The sequence below is a fragment of the Eucalyptus grandis genome, chromosome 8 (assembly GCF_016545825.1).
Source record: "Eucalyptus grandis isolate ANBG69807.140 chromosome 8, ASM1654582v1, whole genome shotgun sequence".
Lineage (NCBI taxonomy): Eukaryota > Viridiplantae > Streptophyta > Magnoliopsida > Myrtales > Myrtaceae > Eucalyptus > Eucalyptus grandis.
In genome coordinates, this window is record NC_052619.1 from 55,084,960 (window position 1) to 55,106,120 (window position 21,161).

Here is a 21,161-nt window from a genome sequence, read left to right on the forward strand (position 1 = left end):
CAAGCGAAGCGAGTTTAGTACTAAAGACGTGAGAGAGAGAGAGAGACTGGAAAAAGGGGTGCAGCAGTCGGGAATTCCACACCAAGTGATATCATGTACAGAACACGTTCGAGGGGGGCAAAAATGAGACATTCTCCCCTCTCCTTTTTCAGCATGAACTGGAAGAAATCCTACTTACATACCAAGTGCATATGAATCCTGAGGCATAGTGGGCTAACAAGGACATTACAGCACCATACTTCCCAATATACCAAAACCCTCTCCTTTTTTTTTGTTTTTTTGGGAGCTTTTTTTCTTCCTGTACTTCACATAATAATGTGGATGTTTTAGCTAGAAGAATTGACAGAAAAGGAAATGGACAAGCATCATCAAAGACGGACACAACGAAGCCCTTATTCATAACGCCTTTAGTTTGATCCAGAAGCAGCCTTTTCATGATCAAGTAAAAGCCAACATGGCAGCGGCAGAGAGTTTCAGCGTGGCTACTCGTTTGTAGAATCGAAGCTACCCACAGCACCTGCACGCTTTCTCTCCCTCCAGTTCTCGCCCCATACTTTCGCTTCCGCCACCGCGCGTTCTCTGTCCAGGTCACGGTTCCTTGGAGTCTCTCTCCCTCGGCCTGCACTCCCAGGGCTGTCTCGGTGGGAGTCCACCCGCTCGAAGTCATCCAGACCCCACTTCCTCCCAGACCCACCGCCAGTCTCACTGCGACCCAGCTCAGCTCCAGTAGTCAATTGCCTCACTTGATCTCTCTTTCTGAAATCCGGCGAATTCCTATGAGTAGAAGGGGAACCCCGATACCCATCCGGGCTATCCAAACCCTCAGCCGTGCCCCTTCGGTCATCTTTCATCCTCGGAGTAGAAGGACCTACTCGATTGCTTTGGGCAGAAGCTGAGTTGGGGTCGTAAGTTTGGGAGGCCAAATATGTAAGAGCTGTCACGACATCTCCTATCAAAGGCCTCGTGGCTGCCTGTTCTTGCAGGCACATCGCAGCAACTGCTAGAGCTTGGTAAAGTCCACGCATTGGGTACCGCCCTTGTAGTAGAGGGTCGGCCATCTTGGGAAACTTCCTGCGGTCTTTGAAGAGTGGCCGAGCCTACAAAGTACGCCATATTAGAAGAGGATTCTCAGCTCGTATTGTTTCATTGAAAAAAACAAAATCCACAAACAATGTCCATTTCTTGGAGGGTGCACAACAAAAGAGTCAGAAAAATGTGAAACCTACCCATGCCACAAGATTATGCTCCCCAGGAGCCCTTGAGTTGTCAATTGCCTTGCGCCCAGTGATGAGTTCAAGAAAGACAACTCCAAAGCTGTAGACATCAGATTTTAGAGTTAGTTGGCCGGTCATTGCGTATTCAGGAGCACAATAACCATATGTTCCCATAACACGAGTCGAGACATGAGTTTTGTCCCCAACAGGCCCCAGCTTCGCAAGCCCGAAATCTGACAATTTGGGGTGAAAGCCCTCGTCAAGAAGGATGTTGGAGGATTTTAGGTCTCTGTATATAACTGGAGGATTTGCTTTGTCGTGCAAATACTCCAAGCCCTTGGCTGCTCCAGCTGCTATCTTCATCCTTGTGTTCCAGTCCAGAGGCTCCTTATCCGGAGGAAGATCTAAAAGGACAATTTAAATGGCAATCAAATGACGTCAAGCATTTGCCTACTGTGTATTATTCGAATAGGAGCGAGTCGCTGAAATGCCATAATCAATAAAAAAAGAAAAAATAAGTACTGTGTCCACCTCTCTTCATGGTACATGAACTGCCTCTTTTCAAGCATTCAGCGTTTTTCTGACTTTCATGTGCTTATATTGCTCCTAAGAATACCAAGTCTTTCCAGAGTTGTTACTACAGGTCAAACCTTTCAAAGGACCACTTATAGATAATTTGTTTTAAGGATATCATCTTGATCAACAAGTGTCCTACTTTCGGTAACACTCAATGCTAAAATATATAAGCATCTTAACCTATATGTTTTATGGCTTAAAGCTAAAAGAGAAGTAGTTGATTGTTTTTCACTAAAATCTATCTGATTAATTCAATATGAAGACCTCATTTAATGACTCATCCCCAGACAAAACAGGATTGATTCAAACAAGTATTTGAGTAGAAATCAATTAGATCGTGAGTGATCTCCTTCTCAAGTCTGGGATTTCACTCTCCTGGAGTAATTCTTTTCCAGGATAGAAGAGGCATTTGTTACTTGGAAAACATGTTAGCAGAAGGATGACTTGCTAGTTGATGGAAACCAGCGACCTACCTAGCGAATCAATCTAATATCGAACAAAGTCAAAATTAGCCCATTGGATCACCTAGTTATTCATGTTGTCAACGACAAGGGTTCTGACTTCCAAATAAAGTAGCCATAGATATTCAATCTGTTAAATCAATATACGATATTTTTTCTTCCAACCATCATAATGCCAACAATGGCCAGACTCAGCTTGACACCCCTTAAAGCCATGTTACTTGATGAAAGCTCTATACCAATGCTCTAAGACAAGTGCCAATTTACGTTAAAGTCTTATATCACCATTCTACCATATCATTTTGCAAGACTTCAGTCATGATTCTAGATTGTCCCTACGGAAGAAAAGGGTTGTCAAAGCTTTAAACCATGTCAAAGAATGCGACAATGAGATACCGATGGACCATTTTGAGTGAACAAACACAGAGTCAATCACAAGTGCACAAAAGGAGAGCCGTCAACATTAAATTAAAAGATCTTTACAGTATGCATGAAGGTGTAGAGATAGATCTTTTCAAAGTAAACAATGAATTACCGGAATTGTGATGCATAAACCTCCACAATCTAGAAATAGCTAACATTTATGAAACTATAATTTAGGTTTCACTAGAGAAAGCTTTCTACTCCAATCTCTTATCCTGTGATAAAATTTAAACAGAGCATTTAAATCGGGCATCTAATTTCCTATCTTGTACTAAAAAAACAGAGTCAAGATGGACACAAAAATCATGCAAAAGCTAAAGGGTGTTATTTTCACAAAAAGTAATGATCTAAAAAAGATTTCCTAAAACTGGTTGTTTATGTTGTTCAGAAAAATTAGACCATGGAAATTATTTTCATTTTGAACAATAATTCATGCCTAAACATTTTCATTGATGATGAAAATATTATTAGTTTGTTTATTTTATGAGCGGCACTAGTGCACATTATTTGGAATACATTTTCCAAATCATTGATTCTCACAATAAAAAACACACTCCAAGCATGCATTTTTCCACCCAAATGAGTCATTTGGTGTCTACAACACATCTAGTATAAACTATCAGCAATGGAAAATTAAGTTGAACATACATTTTCACCAAACCGATACTCCAGTAGTAGGAGGATCGCCTTGTCATTATGACAAAATCTTCCAAATGACAGCATGATGTCTTATATTACAGCAAAGTACTAGAGAGAAACACCATCCAGTGTTTAAACCAGAGAAATATGACATTGCTGGATGGACAAAAACACTTCAAGCCAACTACAAAAGTTCTAATGATGATTTGCGAGAGTTGATATATTACATGTGCTTTTTTATTTGACACAGTTCCATAAGGACATTATGACTTCATATATGCATGACATTAAATGCATTCTGCCAATCACTGTGGTTCTAGTAACTTCAGTTCCAATTACCACGGTACTATTTATTAATAATGAACCTTGTATCGGTCTATCTCCTGCCAGATATAAAGGATTTCAGCAGAAGAAAAAGGTGAGCTTGCAGTGGAACTTGAATTGGCTTGGCAAGCCTTTTAAACCACTCATTATAGAAGGAAGGCAGCATGTATTCAAAAACCATAATGGAAGGTTACTAAATGCTTGTAACCAAACAAAAGAATGTTAGTAAATGGCATTTCAGGTTCTTTTATTAATCTCCTACATCTCTCCACCTCCGTTAAAGCCATTGCAGCTTTTTTATTGTCAAGCTTTTCAACCTCTAAAAGTGTGCTCAATTTGGTTTGCAACTTTTCCCACCTTCTAATGAGGCCACTGCTTTCAAACATATTTAATCCCCTTCATCTTCGAAAAAAGAGTAAAACTGTAATATCCCTTGGCAAAACTATTCTTCCAGCTATTATTAAATACCTCTTCGAAGTCTTCTACTTTTAGACAGATATTTTTAACCTAAAAGGAGGTGCGCCCACCTAATACTTCTCACTATGAAAACTATAAGATGGTGATCTAAAGTCGACCAAGGTAGAAAGCTTTGGCACAAGTTCAGGTTCTTAAACTCTGTTTGTTTAGTCAAAGTCTGCCCAATCACCTAAGACACTTCCCATTTGCTTTTTATCACAAAAAGCTTGTCCATGAACAAATTCCTAGCAGAACACTCTCCTAGAGAAGACCCACCTGATACCTCTGACTTTTAAAACAATAGGATGGTGATCTAAAGTTGACCGTGGTTGAAGATTTGGCACTGAGTTCTTCTTAAACATTATTTGTTTAATTGAAGTCTCCGCCAATCACCTAAAGCACTTCTCATTTGCTTTCCATAATTCTTCCAACAGTAAGTTCCTGACAGAACCCTCCCCTAGAGCATAAAGCTTTGGAATTGTCCACACCTCATTTTCCACATGAATGAGCAAGACAAGCTAAACTGGCCCACCGTGAAATCAACAAAAAACTAGTTTTTCATTCCCCATCAGGATAATGCTAAACTGCTGGTAACTCGATTTAAAAATGTTGAAACAATCTCAATTTATTTATTTCATTACTCCCCTCACAAAACATGGTATGAACTTGAACATCGCAGAACAATTCAAACCCCTAACACCACCCTTTCCCTCATGAAGAAAAAAATAAAAAAGCAACGGTAAATATCAAGAGACAGAAGGAGACAGATGTTCGGGCAAAAAAAAAAAAAGTAGGAAAAATCAGAGAAAGGTCGTTAGAGGCCATGGGGAAGTCACAGGAAAGTGCGTAGGTATTTCATAGGTCAGAGAATATTTGGTTCGGGTGAGACAAAACAGGAGAGACAAGGGAAGGGTCAGATGGAGGTTACCGGAGGTGAAAGGATCTGACAACAGAGAGGTCGCTGGAAGTCAACATTTGGGTTGGCCAAGAGGGATCAGCCAGAATTTGGGTGGATCATCATAGATCTAGGTTCATCAGCCCCAATAAAAACAATGCAAAATGTACAGCTCAAGGAGTAAGTTCACCAGATTTTATTTCTTGAGAAGATTTTGGCAGTTATGTGTTCTGTTCTAGTGTAATATCAACTTCCACCACTATTACGATGCTAAAGGCAGCAGTTCACAGCTCCTACTAGATAAAGAAACCCCCAACTTCCACTGCTAATAATAGAAAGTGCACAAGGAACTGTGCAATCAGCAACCAGTTATGATGCTACTGCTACCCTCCCAGATATAATCACCAGCTCCAACTCTATGCAACATCTATCGTTCAAAGGTGAAGGTCAAACACTGCAACAACCATCGATGTATGCAACGAGAACTACATAATCAGTTCAGGGAAATCAATTTTTTTCACTTGTCCTTTCTCCAACTCTGCTCATGCATTTTCTTTTCATCTTTTCTATCCCTCCAAGTCTACTCATTCGTATCTTAACTACCTCTTTATGCATAGCTTTTCAATGTGTGCATTTCATCTCATAGATTGGTTTCATTGAGATTTTACTCTAATAAAGCATACATAAATTCTGGATCTGTGAAATCTTCGACTTTCTGAACCAAAAATTGACTTTGTTTGAGCATTGTACCCTGAGCCAACAGAAATGTCATGTCAGATGTATTTCCATCCTTTGACATCCAAGATTCCTACTGATGAAAGATTTCCTATCATCCCATCCTTTTCTAAAGCAGTATACAAAGACTTATAAGATGGATACAACTTCATCTTTTTATGCTTCTTTCCATTTTGGCCCCCTCGAAAACACTTAACAGAAAAAAAGGAAAAAGATAAACAAAGAAACTAACAAACTAAAATACCTGGACATTCTAATCACTCTGGAGCTCATGTCACTAGTCACAAGATTTGCCACATGTTCCAAATGGTTTGACATTACAAATTTCAGTCGCTACTCATGCCCCTCGACCAAATACTTGGTATTAATGTGTTTAAGATTTAACAGCAATGGAAGTTAACGTGTTAAAATCCCCTCGATACTGTACTTATGAAGTTTGGTTTACCTATCCTCATGTTGTTCCAATTTTACCAGATGTTCCAAAAGAAAAATCTAAGATACAGCTGCAGATTCTCCATCACATCCAGATGTTTCAGAAAAGAGTTACTAGAAGAATACAGGTGGATGAATGCTATGAAGAAAGCAGATACTAGAAAAAAATCAAAAGGGACATAAACCTATTCAATAAGCACCATAAACATATCAAGAAGCACGACAAGGAAATTCCATTTTTGTAACATAGAAATGAAATAAGTGATTTGGCATAGCCATACCATGCAAGTGATCCTCCAATGATCCTAGTGGCATAAACTCGTAAACAAGGAGGCGTTGGTCCCCATCAGCACAATAACCGATCAGGTTGACAAGATTCGGGTGGTGTAATAGGCTGAGCATGAGAACCTCTACCAAAAATTCTCTATTTCCTTGCAGGCCATTTCGGTCAAGCTGCTTAACAGCAACTACCTGAGCATTTATTTCAGTGCAAATAAAGATCACAATGAATATGAGAGAGAGAGAGAGAGAGAGAGAGAGAGAGAGAGAGAGAGAGAGAGAGGGAGTACTAGGCAATCAGAGAACACTATTTGAAAATTAATGCATTCTATCAACTATTTACACTATTTACAACTGCCAAGTTCAAAAATTATGCAAAAATTACAGTGGCAAACCAAGTGGGGGAAAACTTAGGATTCTTAACACAAACATGCCAGTGTAAAAACCTTTTCAGGCTTGTTTGCCGTTGGCTTTTTGTTGGTTGTTTTGTTGCTTGTCCGCGGCTTCCTTTCACTCTTCATGAGCGTGTTCATTTTGAGTGTAAGCTTTTGGAGCCATGTTGTTTGTACAGTTTGACCCCTTTTAATATATTGCTTACTCTTACCAAAAAAAAAAAAAAAACCTTTTCAGAGAAGCAGCCTCCAAATGAGATTATATATATGAATTCTGTTGATGAAATGAATTTACTTGCTAAATAGAATATGTATTGGTGTCATCATAACTGCTGGTGGAATTATCTTTTTACCCTGCCTATGTACAGAACAGAAGTCCAAAAAATTAATATGACACACTACAAAAGAATCAGGCATGAATAGGCAAAACTAACCTGGCCTGTACTCTCTAGCCGGCCTTTATATACACGACCAAATCCTCCTTCACCCAGTAGAGATTCTGGTCTAAAATTTTTTGTCGCAGCAGCAAGCTCTCGAAAGGTAAATGTTTGCGCAGCAATATGAGCAGTTGGTCCATCTTTTGGCATTGGTACTTCCTTTTTGGGGTCAGAACCATTTCGAGATTTTGTTTTGTCTGCAAAGAATTTCAGTCATTAAAACTAGGCAGGCTGAGGGAAATTGAGTAGAAATATAGTCCTTTTAATAAACATGTCACCTCAATAAAGACGTCATGGGAATCAGATGAACTAAATAATCAAGAAAGAGCATATCTTGTAAGAAAAGTGAGCCTCCCTATCAGATGTAGGTTGCATATAGTCGGCACAATTGCACAGCAAATACTTGAATTACGAGGTATCACACAAAAATTTTAGGATGCCCTACAGCCCACAAGGTTATCCATTGTTAAAGCTTAATAATTAGTCAGCATGAGGACCTCTTCGAGTAGAATATCAAAAGATGCCTGCCAATATGCTTTCCTGGGACAATGGATTTAATCTTACCCACCAAAACACAGACGTAGAAAACCAATCCCCAGCATTTAACTGGTTTAAGACTCGACGGAAGAAACTCCATTGGCAGTTTAAGCTCAAACACTACTTTGACACGCCTCTAAGGAAAGGGCAAAAACACTTAATTGGCAGTTTAAGGGCAACCTGTTTGCCTTTTTAATAATTTCACTTGAAAAAGTTTCAAATTGCACTCATACAGCATTGACTAGCCTTTGCCTCGCCCTCAGCTCATAAGTACAAAACTCAGATAATTATCCACTAAAACCAAATGTTAGTAACTCCTATAACCATGAACAGATCTCAAAAACAGCCTATGGCCCTAAGCAATTGAAAAAGCCGAGAAACACGCCTCTAAGGAAAGGGCAAAAACACTTCATTGGCAGTTTAAGGGCAACCTGTTTGCCTTTTTAATAATTTCACTTGAAAAAGTTTCAAATTGTACTCATACAGCATTGCCTAGCCTTTGCCTCGCCCTCAGCTCATAAGTACAAAACTCAGATAATTATCCACTAAAACCAAATGTCAGTAACTCCTATAACCATGAACAGATCTCAAAAACAGCCAATAGCCCTGAGCGATTGAAACAGTCGAGAAACAAGAAACCCCAATTCCCCGGAAAAAGATGAACCATGGATGCATCGGATCAAATTAGAACTCGCACCAAAGCCACAATTCGCTCAAGCAGGTAAAAAAAAAAGGGGACCACAGAAAGGGCAAGAACCAACACCCATTGATCAAGCAAATCCAGAACAAGACTTCAAAAAAAAAAAAAAAAAAACCAATTCACGAATCACTTGGGAAAAAAACCCAGAAAAGGAAGGCCTTTCTCTTCACCTGAGCTGACCCTGCTCACATGATGAGAGTGAGCAGTCGAGGCCTCTTTAGCTGAATCCTTCTTGCTCACTTCCTTCACTCCACTCCCATCGTTGCCCTTGGATGATCCAAAACAAGGGAAGCACCCACCCATATCAAATCACAAAAAAAAAAAAAAAAATCGCCCACGCCGCGGCACGACCCAGAAACCAACAATCAAAAACCCGACGCCCGCGAATCGCCCCGCCCGCGACCAACCCAGCAGGGACAATCACATAGCATCAAAAGCGCCGGGACTCCAGCGCGCGCACGGGGCACGGCTTCCCCCATCTCCCCGACCCAAGAAGACCCATTTGAGAATTCCCACCAAAGACCGCGCCTTTCGCTCGCGCTCGCGCTGCGGACGTGCTCCGGAGGCGAGAAGATCGAGACCCAAGAAGCGGAACGGGCAGATCAACAAACCGGAGGAAAAAAAAGGCTCGTGGGTACTGTGGTGGTGGTGGTAGTGCTGGTGGTGGGGGGAGGAGGAGAGAAGGGGAAAGTAAAAGGAAGTGAGAACTGGAGAGGAAGAGGAAATTTTATTTTACCTTTTTACGAATTTATGCATATACACATAAATAGAAAAAACAAGAACAAGAACGGCAGGAACACTTGTATGGGAGCCAACGAGGAAGTGAAAAATGTCTTTAGGGTTGGAGTGGTAAAGTAAAGTTGGAGGAAATTAGGATTTGGATTAGGATCAGGATTAGGATTAAGGATTAAGGATTGTAATTAGTTGGAGTTAAATTGGGTAGTTAAGAGCCAACAGCTACACGTAATCCCCCATTGGATTTTCAAGCATTCAAACCGAAGATGCCGATGTGCCCCCACCGCACCATCCCCTCCTGCTTTTTGCCCCTTTTTGGTTTTCCATTTTCATTTTCTTTTTTTCGGGTGTTTATGCTTTCACACCACGGTCGACTATTCACGAAACGTCGAGTATAACTTCTAAAGTTATTACCCTTTAAAAGTATTGATTTGAATTGCATAATTTGCTCGCTTTAATTTAAGTGGAAATAAAAGTTACATCTTTACATTTTTGGAAAGTTTAGATATTTTGAATTTGAAGAAGAGAAAAAGAGTACTTTTTTATTATAATTGCTTAGTTTCGAAACTAAAGTTTCCAACTCTTGTATACATTAAGAAAATCAAATTAGATAAGACTTTATTCATTGAGCCTCTAAAGTTATTAGGCATGAAAAATATTGAGTTTTTCATTCGAATTGCACCGTTTATTTGCTTTAATTTAAGTGGAAATAAAAGCTAATCTTCTTGCGAAATGTTATATTTTAGGGGAGTTTAAGTGTTTTGAATTTGGAAAAAAGAAAAGATGTGTTTTTCTTTTTTCTTTTAGGGAAATTGCTTGATTCCGAAACGAAAGTTTCCACCTTTTGTATGCAGTGAAAAAAATCAAGGGGCAAGTGAGATCAAATGATCATCATGGGTCGTCGTTTCTTAAGGAAGGGTCTGGGGGGGGTGGGACCCCCGACCGAGGATGGTTGTGTGACGGACATTCTTAAAGTCCTAAAACACATGTTTAACTACAACAGAAAGGAGTTAGGTGTGATGATTGTCTACGGGCGCGAGGAGAGTAGACCTTCCATGGCATCTTTCATCGCCGCCGTTGGATCCGGGAGGGGCTGGGGGAGTAGAAGCTGGATCGTGTCGGGTGTGCTCGATCCAACGTCTACGATAATGCTGCAAAAAAATAAAAATAAAAACACGAAAAGAAAATAGTGGAGGGTAGGAGAACCGTAGGCTCATGTTCTTGCTTGTAATGATTGTCTATGGTGGGAGGAGACTGGACCTTTCGAGAGTATCTTTCATCACGGCCGTTGGATTCGGGAGGCGATGGGCTAAAAAGTTGGATTATGTCAGTGTACCTTGTTTTTTTGGTCGAGATGTCAGTGTACTTGATCTAGTTTCGTTCACTATGGTCGATAAAAGAAAAGAGAGGAAGAAATTGATGGGGGTCTTCGAGAACCATAGAGGCTCGAGTTCGTGGATGCCGGTGGAGTGGCCGACATCACGGTCGACGGCGATGGGGGCATTGTGGTGGTGGCACGAGTGGCGTGTGGTTGCGGCAGCTCTGCCGAGGTGAGCGAAGGGAAGAATAAGAGACGTGAGTAGGATTTTAAAGAGATATTATGTACAAATAAATTGAAAAAGATTCGTGTCGTGATCTGATTTGAAAAACAGCTAATGGATAAGATAGCTAGATTTGAAACGTTATTTATTTAATGCATCGGCAACGTCATTAATTGGAAATTGCAAATCAAATATTAGAAGTAATAATGGCCGGATTTTTCTCATTTCAAAATTTTGGAGCATCAACCATACCTAAATTATAAAATCGAAAATGACTAAATTAATAAATAGAGTAAGTATAATAGGAATGCATATTTTGCATATCATTTTAGAATTATGTGAATGACAATCTCGTACTTATATTTAGTGACATAATTACATTTATCAATCTCCAAGTAAATGGGCTGAATTTGAAAGTGATTAACTATCTTCCACAATAGACCCAAATAAACTAATTTCACATAGAACCCAACTACACTAATTTTACATTGAGATAAACAATTTCCTTCCATTGGAAACTACCATACAATCACGAAGAGCAACCTTTAACTACATAAATGTGCATCTCTTATGTGAATACATTTGATATAAAACTTCAATTTGCTAACTTTATACCAAGATAAAGTCATATAAATTGTGACATATCGTGATTTATTAAAAATCATCATATATGTAGATGATTAAAACGAAGAAATTAAAGAAATTGCATTACTAAAAGAAATAATAAAAAAGAAACAGTTAAGACTGCAATTGAAAAAGGGTATTCTCTTATATGTACATCTAGTTAAAATGTGTTAGAATATATATATCACGTGTTTTTCAAAATTAAAGAGAAAAGGAAAAAGCTAACTAACTCGCTTAATTGGCCATCATCTATCGCATACGCAACCCAACCCACTTGCAAGAGTAAGTGTTCTAATAAAACTCTCCCTATCATGTGGTCAATGGGAGGTCAACTTCCAAATTTCAACTTATCAAGATATGCACTCTAATCCAACTTAGGTCGAGCGATAACCTCGGCTGAAAGTTCAATAATGTCGCATACATCAACTAGGGTCCTTTTGGCGTCCTAGTAAAGATTGAAATATGCCGTGCAAGCTGTGAGGTAAGATATTCCCTGTGATTTCGGTCCGTTAGCAATAACGGCGACCCGATTAAAGTAAAATAAAATCGAGCGATGTGAGGATTATATGAAACTCGATTACCAATTCGAAATCACGTTTAAAAATCAGAGTGGGGATCGAGTAAGCTTTCTGTGTCGAGTTAAAAGATCTAAGAACGTCCAAAGGATTGTTGACCAAAGATGTCCCTCGCAATGTTTTTACAAGAAAGTGCTAAATGGTCAAAGAGTTAGATGCAACCACCACATCAGTTTCTGCTATCTTCGCGACTTTTTGCGAATCTCTATAGAAGTGTGTACTGTTGCTGGGTTGCCCAGCCCATCATGCGCGGGGGTTCTCCGGGAGCATAGTTTTGAGATTGAATTATTGGAGGGAAGTACAATGAAATTTAGAATGTCGCAAACACGAAACAAATAAATAACAAAGAGGCCCGATCAAACAGAAGAAGTAAGACCGAACTTCTCGCAGGAGCTACTTCGTCGAAATTGGATGCTTGATGAAGCGGCAATGTTTAGGAGCACTCAGTTATGCTTTTGGGTTAGCTAATCAACCATCGAGAGATCGATACAGCCTAGTTGACTCCGACCAGAAGAACGCTAGAGGACGTGGTGGAGTACCTGGAAGTAGGAGGTCCATGTTGGTGTTCTTATGGATCTGCTCTCGCAATCTCCTCTTTAAAAGCCATCTTTCAGACTTGGCCAATTCAACAAAAGCAGCTGAGACTCGATTGCCATGCCGCTGGAGATTTCGCAGTGCACGTGTACTGGAACATTTGACAACGTTACGGACTGAACCTTAGCATCAGCGGTTCAGGTTCAGCAATCAAAGGTGTCGCTCCGAGAGAGCCATATATAGATAGACAAAAATTTGTTCGGTCGCCGTTGTATTCAGACTGAGTAGTTTAGTACAAATATCCAGCAGTAGCACTCCACCTAACTATAATTCTGAAGCATGTGCACCTCGAGCTTAGAATGGACCATATCATCTGAGAGATTCTTATCTAAGAGATTCAAAGAATGAAAAAGAAGGGGACATTCATAAGATGCAACAGCAAAGTAATAATTTTCCTATGGACAACATTATGATAGCTTTCTCCACTGTTTTAATAATAATATATGACACTCCAAGTTATCACACAACCAATCAATTCCCAACAACTTTCATATAATCTACAGAAAAAACGAATCTCTTACACTCTATATCGATCAAAACTGTAGTCGCCTGCTGACAAGCTCCAAATAGAGCTCCATGTCATGCTGCTTTCAGTTCCTCAGTCAATTTCTCATAAACTTGTATGTCCTGCTCAGATGAAAGGGAAGGGTGATTAGAATTTCATATACGACACTCCAAGTTACCACACAACCAATCAATTCCCAACAACTTTCATATAATCTACAGAAAAATTGAATCTCTCACACTCTATATCGATCAAAACTGTAGTTGCCTGCCAACAAGCTCCATATAGAGCTCCATGTCATGCTGCTTTTAATTCCACAGCCAATTTCTCATAAACTCGTATGTCCTGCTCAAATGAAAAGGGAAGGGCGATTAGAATTTCATATAAGAGTAAATCGAAGATCCTAGCATTCCAAGTAGCTTGATGAATGAGAGAACCAACCATCTTTGATACAGAGGGAGAAATTTTAGTTAGTGCCTGCTCAAAATGAGCTGTCTTTATGGTGCACGGAGAATCTGGATGCTGACCCAACAATGTCAACTTCTCTTCAAGAGCAACCATTGCAGCTTCATTAACCTAAAATAATTGGAAATGAAATTCGTGAATGTTGAAGTCATCCCCGCCCATATCAAATGCTGTTCAAGTTGTCAGAGAGAGATTTGATGTGATTGTAAACCTGATGATGTTAAATGGTAAGGATAAAAACAATGGAGCATAATGAAATAGACAAACCAGTGCAGCAAGATCAGCGCCACTTAGATTCTGACAGGCCTCCATCTGCCCGATGGCTTCTAAATCCACACCAGCATCAATAGGCTTCTTCCTACCTAGAGCTTTCAAAATTAAACCACGCTCATCAGCACTTGGCAAGCGAACATAATGAAGTTTTCCGAACCTCCCTGGACGCAAGAGAGCACTGTCTATGACCTCGATTCTGCCAAAAGTATGCAATTTGAAGAGAAATTAGCAAAATACTTGACATGGCGACAAGCTAAGTCTGCATCTATAAATCAGACCTATTTGTGGCCCCAATCACAAAAACACCACGTCGATGGTCTGCGCCGTCTAGCTCTATAAGCAACTGCATAGAAAGTTGTCCACGTTCAATTTTAGTGGATAAATTACGGGTTATAGATGAAAAGACACACCATAGTTCTCCTCGAGATACTGACCTGATTCAACAGTCGCTCAACAACCCATCCACCTTCTGTGCCACGCTGCTTTGTTAAAGCATCCACCTGCAGATAAAAGTATCAAATATTGTATGACTAAGTAAATGCATGGAACCAAAGGAATTCAGACAACCGAGCTACATTGACAGCACTGTCTATATCACTATGGTGTTCATGGCTAGAAAGTAGTTAGCTTCGAGGAGACAGATGGCATATCTATGAGTTTCAGGCTCCAATTGCCCTAACAAACCAAGAAGCAAAATGATGGAATAGCTGCATGAAGTAAAGCGGTTCTGCAACTTCTGTTTAGATTCACCGAGTTTTGTCAAAAAAAGAAGTGAAAAAAAAAAATCTTCTGTTTTCTATTATTAATTCAACAACAAATCACAAGTTGCAAAGGACAACATAATGTTCCTTCTCAGCATTTGACAGTCAGCACCAAAGAAGCAATATTCCTTTAGTACTACAGGCAAAAACGACAATGCACAGCCTTTTCACGACAGATTATTTGTAATTACATCTTGAACAAGACAAAGGCAAGAGATAAAGAAGACATTTAAAAGAGAAAGAGGTAGAGAGGCCTCTCATTGTGAGGCACCATAAAGGCTAGCGGAGGACTAGGGAGCCATGCACACAGATAAGAAAAGCGGATGAGGAGGAGTGGGGGCCAGGCCAGCCCCCTCCCACTGTTAGCCAGGTCAGTTATTACTGGTTATCGGGCAACAAACTAAGGATCACCCTCAAAACCAAATCCGAAATAAGCATTCTGATCAGAGAACTGATCAAGCAACCTATCAAATCTTTTCTTCCCTCCATCCCTCCCTCATTTCTCTAATTATGCACAGACCCCTTGCCTGAGCCTTCCCATTCCTGTTCTCAGGGAAATAATTCTCTCCTACCAAGAAGCATATCCTACAAAAAGTTATAATGCCTAGTAATGCAGATATCATTGATGGGAAACATTAACTGAGTTTGGTGATGAACCACACACCCCCTTCCCAACAAAAACCCATCCCAAAAAAAAAAAAAAAAATGAAAGTAAAGAGGCTCATCTTTCTAAGGTTAATAAAACCACAAAGGAATTTTCTGTCTTTTCGAGTAGAGCAGTGATTCCTCAAGTAGAACTTAATTGTGCTTATTGCTATTGCCGGAAAAAATTCTGCAACAATTGAAACAACAAAAGCCAAGCTTTTACTAGTGGACAATTATGTCTGTCAAAAGTTACAAATTCCAAAAGACAACATCAAACAGCCACAAAGAGAGTCTCACAAACCTCATCAAAGAAAAGTATGCATGGCGCACAGGTCCTAGCACGGCTAAACAATGTTCGAATTGCCAGCTCACTTTCTCCAACATACTTGTTCAATAGCTCAGGGCCCTAAACAGTAAGAAAACTCATAAAAATAAGTATTTAGAGTCACACAGGAAATGAAAGAGGAAATATGCAGAACTTCCCCAAAATAGCCAAATAAGAAATAACTGATGAACAGTAAACTAAAGAAACTTGCCTTGATGTGAATAAAGTTAGCTCCAGCCTCATTGGCAACTGCCTTGGCAATCAGAGTTTTACCACAACCAGGAGGCCCAAAAAGCAGAAAACCTGTCTCTAGATCCACTCCAAACTCCTGAAAACCAAATCACAAACAGAGAATGATACTAAAATGGAAACAGAAAGAGCCAATGGATGATGATGAGGCAGTACAACTTCACACTAAGCAAAAATCCCGGTCCAATAACTTAAAGGAGAGGCAAACTAATATAAGGTTGGCATTGCTCTATTGAGGAAACAACTTTTAATGGTCAACCACACTTTAAAAATGCTAAATCCCTCGAGCTTAGTTGCTAGACCAAAATTTTTACACAGAAAACTAGCAAGGACTCATCCTCCAGAATTCCTGATTGACATTAAACTCAACCACACCTCAAGGAACCTGTGCTGTTCAGTAGTTCATCAGTGGCGGATGGTGCCCAAGACTTGCAACTTCAAAGCCACATGCCCAAGGATCCTAAGAACACAAGCCTGCTGGTACTAATAACACCTATGCACCTCAAGTATTCATTGGCCTGCTTATGCACTATGTAAAGACAAATCTTTGGATCATGGTTAAACTAAATCCAATGCTTCAAGTAGTCCACATTTCTAACGACTAGCCTGAAGAATTTGATAGAGAAAATTTCCCTCTGCTTTATGAAGCACCCTTCCATGAGTCCGACTTTCACTCCTGCTGACATCTAGTGTAACTGACTAGTAACACTGTTATGGAAAAACAAATTGCTCGCCAATTACCTCATAGTCCTCCGGATATTTTATACGTCTGACAATATACCGGTCAAATGCCTGCCTCAAAGAATCAAGACCTCCAACATCTTCCCATTTAACATTAGGGATTGCAGAAAATCCTTCCCTTCTAGAAGAGGGTTGGATCATTTTCAATGCCTCCTGAAAAGTAAACCATAGATAAATGCAGATCAAGAAAGATGATCAGACAAAAGAACCAGAAGAACGATCAACAGAAAATATAATCATGTCTAGCAACAAAAACCACGAAAGACGGAATGTGTGATATGACATTTCAATCTCAATCTCCAAGAAGGAATGTCAAGCTGATATGACAAACATGTCGTTTGTTCTTCAGACTAAAGCACATTTAGTAAGGATGATCTTATTAAGAATGTGTATGTATTTCATAAACATTTCCAAAATAAAAACAAGCCTGATTTCGAAAATACAAACAGAGAAGAGTAACTCATCACCTCAAAATCAGCCATATTAATAGCGAGCTTCTCCATTTCCTCAGGTAACCAAGGTTGCCGCCACCATTCATCAACACTATCCACATCCATTGAATTTTTAGATAATTCAAGTTTTCTTTCATCTAAAATTCTCTTCATGGCAAGGTTACCAGCCTTGTTAGCAAGCGCTGCCAAGTCTGCACCAACAAAGCCAGGAGTAGATCTTGCTATTTTATGAAAATTAAAAGATCCCTCGAGTTTAAGGGCACGTGTGAGCACTGAAAGGATCTCGACCCTGGCATTTTCGTCAGGAACGCCCAAACCAATCTCACGATCAAAGCGTCCAGGCCTCCTTAATGCAGGGTCAACAGCATCAGGCCTATTGGTTGCTCCAATTACAAGAACATAGCTAGGCTTTGTATCAGCGCTCTCCGTGTCTGCATTCTTATCAGTTGATTTTCCTGGCCTGTGCAATTCATCCATACAAGTCATCAATTGTGTCACAATCCGTCTCTCCATTTCTCTCTGAAGATTTTCTCGCTTGGAGGCAATTGCATCAATCTCATCAATGAATACAATTGAAGGCGCTGTCTTGTGTGCCTTCAAAAAGAGGTCTCGGATGTTTTCTTCTGATGCACCTAGAATTCAAGCCATTCAAGATAAATAGAGAAGCTTATCATGTTTGGACCAAGGATAGCAATTTGAAGCAAGATGTAACTTGATGGTGTTGGCATGCAGCAAAAAGATCTTCTTTTTTTTTAAATAATATTTTCACACAACATCAGATGCTAAGTAAAGCAAGCAGCTCGGTTTACAGGCAATGAACATATTGACCATACCATGCTACTACGTTTATCCATTGAAAACTGCATAAAGAAAAGGAAAACAAAGGGAATGGCTCAATGGAAATAGAGAGGACATTGAGTTGGCAACAGAAGCAAGCACAAACATAAGCAATAATCAGACATCATCAGTTCAGAGAGAATGCGAACATAGAGCCAATGGCTACCTGATACTTATGATTTTTCCACACTTAGGCAATGAATTCAGATTTGAAAAAACACAATAGACAGCTCCAGAATCCAAATGATCATCCACAAGAAGAAAAAAAGAACTACTCAAAGCAAAAACAACAGATATACCAGAGACGCCGGAGACAATTTCAGTTGCGGAAATCTTGTAAAAGGAACGCCAGTCTCATTGGCGATGGCATGGGCTAACTTGGTCTTGCCGCAACCAGGCGGCCCGTGCAACAAGATTCCCGCCATCGGACTAACCCCGAGCATCCGCGGCAAATGCGGGTGATACAACGGCACGATCACCTCCATCTTCAGCTCTTCCAAGACTTCCTTCATTCCTCCCAAATCCTTAAACCTCGGCCCTTCCTTCCCCTTCACCGTCACCCCCTCGTTCCAACCCGAACCCGAACCCGAACCTTCGCCCTTCGCTTCCGATTCCGACTTCGCATCACCCGCATTCGTCATATCAATCGCTCTCCTAGGCTTCTTAGTGGAAATCTCTACCTCAATGTTCTTCTCTTGCCGCTCCTTCACATCTTGCTTAGCTTTACCAGGCTTTGCCGCCTCGCCGACGTAGCTCGCCCGGAGCATGGATTTCATCAAGTCGAACTCCGGCTCCACTTTCTCCTCGTAAATCGCATCCTCCGACGTCGATGCATCACCGTCCTCTTCGTCTCCATCCTCCTCATCGTCTGGTTCGCTCGACGAATCCTCCTGGCTGCTCCGCGGCCGTTTCCTCCGAATGTAGTCGTTCTCGAACCGCTGCAGCCTCTCCTCCATCGCGTCCGTCCTCCTCGACTTCTTTCTCGAGGAACCGACCCTTTCGAGCTCCTCCTCGTCGTCATCGTCGTCGCCGCTGCCCTCGCGGGAGCTCGGCGACCGCAGCTGCCGCCGCTCCTTCTGGCTGAACGACTCTAGGGCTTCTCGAACGGCGTTCGCGAAGGGATGGCGCTTGATTCGCCGGTACTCGGGGAAGGCGTCGCAGAGTTGCCTGACTAGCTCTTCCACGGTGGAGCGATCGTGCTTGTACGACTCCAGCCGCCGGGAGAGGAGCTTCCTGTTCACCACGGATGCCGACGCCGGCGAGCTGCCGCCGCGCGGTCTCCTTCGCATCCTCGGCGCCGTCGTGTCAATCGGAACTAGAAGCGGCGGCGGCGGCGGCGGCAGGAGCGAACGGCTGGAGGAAGGAAAGGCTACGCAACGAAGAGACTGTAATTGCGAGGCCGCCATGTTGTATGTCGTGATTCATATTTTGGTCCTCGAACTTTTGAAGATTATTGAATCGAGTCCTCCGACCTTTAAGTTTCACAGTTAGACCCTCCGAATAACACACTTCATCAGATCAAGTCCTTTTGTTTGTTATCATGGTCAATCATACTTATTACTGATGGGTTAGATAACATGGCAAGTTTCCATATTAAAAAGGATAAATAAATAAGAAAGTTTAATTTTGTAAATGAATCATAGACTTTATTTAAGTGACAATCACCAATTTTCATTATTAAGTTGATAATTACATATAAAAGTTGGTCACCTCAATCTCAATACAAGTTGGTAATTTGGATATAAATCAATATTGGTAAATGACTCAAATAAGAGTCGTTGATTTAAAATTGCGATAAATATATTGGAAGTCTTAAAACTTATCACGAAAGAGATATGGAAGTTTGCATTTTAAACTCTTGACCAAACATGAGGAGCTTTGAGTTCACCATTACCTTGGTCATAGTGAAATCTTTTTGACACTGAGCCATTCCCATCTTTGGCCAGTTAAAGCCAGTGTCGAAGATAGGGAAATTGCAGGATTCATCCCATTGTTTTAGAACATTGTTTACACATTCGTGAGTACTTATAAACTTACGAGTAAATGTTGGTTGCAGGGTATTACAAGAGTTATTCATGTTCTTCTATTTTCTCTCTTTGGCGATTCTCTAAATAAGCTGATCGCTGTACCAATGGTTTATGATTCGTACTGTCTTCCAAGTGGACCGCTTGAACTGTACTGAGAACTAAATCATGGATGAGGAGAAATGAGAAACGGTAGTGGATGAACAGGAGAAATCTCAAGAAAATGGTTTGGGTCCTCCTTAAATGAAATTCTTTTCATTGTTTTATAGGCAATCATGATTATCGATACCATTTCTCATGGATGTGTCACTACTACTACCATCATGTATAATCTAATTATCAGGTCCCGAAACCCTTTTGACCAAAATGTCACTCAAGATATGTACACAAACAACTTCACGGCCTCATCCACCCTTCTACCTTTTCTCACTCGCCTTCATCTCGTTGAAGATCCTTAGAGCGATCTCCATCAGGCTGTCCTGCCAAATTGGCATGATCATGATCGTCCATGTGTGCGGTGTTATCGAGCAACCCTCTTCCTTAGCGACATCGGCAATCTTCGTGGCCATGTCTCACGTCTCCGAGCTACGACCGTAACCATCTCGGGTCCCCCACCCTGTCAAAGAAGCACGATGCTGTGCCGCTGCAAAACTTGCATCTGCAAACGATCTCCAGCACAAGTTCACTAGTGAAGTTCACATTGCACCTCTCCAAAACTTCTCTCGTCCAGAATCTGGACCTTCATGTCATTAACGGAAGTACATAAATTTCTTCAATGTCTGCTTCACTGTAACTTCGACCGCTGAATATCGAGAAACATTATGAGCATGACTGGATGGATACTATGATCGATGGTACCATCTCTACCGTGCTGTGCCAAGCTGCAGATGTTACAGTTCGATTGTTTCTATTGTAGGCCTTTTCTCCAATGGACCGAGGATCAGAACGTCCTGTGTTCAAATGGTCGGAACCGGAGTAGGGATCATCACATTGGTCATCCTCCACGTGGAAAAGCGACAACAAACTCCACCACAACCAACGAGCCCAAATCACACAATGAACCAGGACCGCCATTGGAACAAGTACCAGAACTGGAATTAAGAAAACCCGCAAAACGCTCTTACCTCACCATCAAAGGCCACAAAACATTGACCTCCGAATTTTGTTCCAGCTCTGAAAACAGGACAGACAACGAGTATCTAGAGTGAAATCGAGAGCCCTCCTTCCTGTTCACGAGTCTTTCTGGTTCAAGCCGTGCTCTACTTTGCTTTTTCTCATCCATAACTATGTCCTCAGATTGGGGTAAAAACCCGAA

General features: G+C 40.9%; 2 protein-coding genes across 2 annotated transcripts; both read right to left on the minus strand.

Annotated features, from left to right (window-relative positions):
• Positions 1 to 47: 47 nt before the first annotated feature.
• LOC104415089 (serine/threonine-protein kinase PBL27) lies at positions 48 to 9,229 on the minus strand. Its single transcript, XM_010026330.3, has 5 exons — positions 8,671 to 9,229; positions 7,261 to 7,460; positions 6,437 to 6,626; positions 1,227 to 1,618; positions 48 to 1,097 (listed from the first exon to the last, which is right to left on the minus strand). Exons 1-5 carry the CDS (start codon positions 8,801 to 8,803, stop codon positions 483 to 485), a joined length of 1,530 nt encoding a protein of 509 aa, XP_010024632.1. The 5' UTR covers positions 8,804 to 9,229; the 3' UTR covers positions 48 to 482.
• Positions 9,230 to 12,871: 3,642 nt separating this feature from the next.
• LOC104415090 (cell division control protein 48 homolog C) lies at positions 12,872 to 19,186 on the minus strand. Its single transcript, XM_010026331.3, is given in 12 exon segments — positions 12,872 to 13,196; positions 13,314 to 13,419; positions 13,516 to 13,650; positions 13,807 to 14,008; positions 14,091 to 14,155; positions 14,247 to 14,312; positions 15,520 to 15,624; positions 15,755 to 15,871; positions 16,534 to 16,686; positions 17,001 to 17,617; positions 18,122 to 18,163; positions 18,166 to 19,186. Coding segments are annotated over 11 exon segments (2,496 nt in total). The 5' UTR covers positions 19,112 to 19,186; the 3' UTR covers positions 12,872 to 13,196; positions 13,314 to 13,371.
• Positions 19,187 to 21,161: the final 1,975 nt, after the last annotated feature.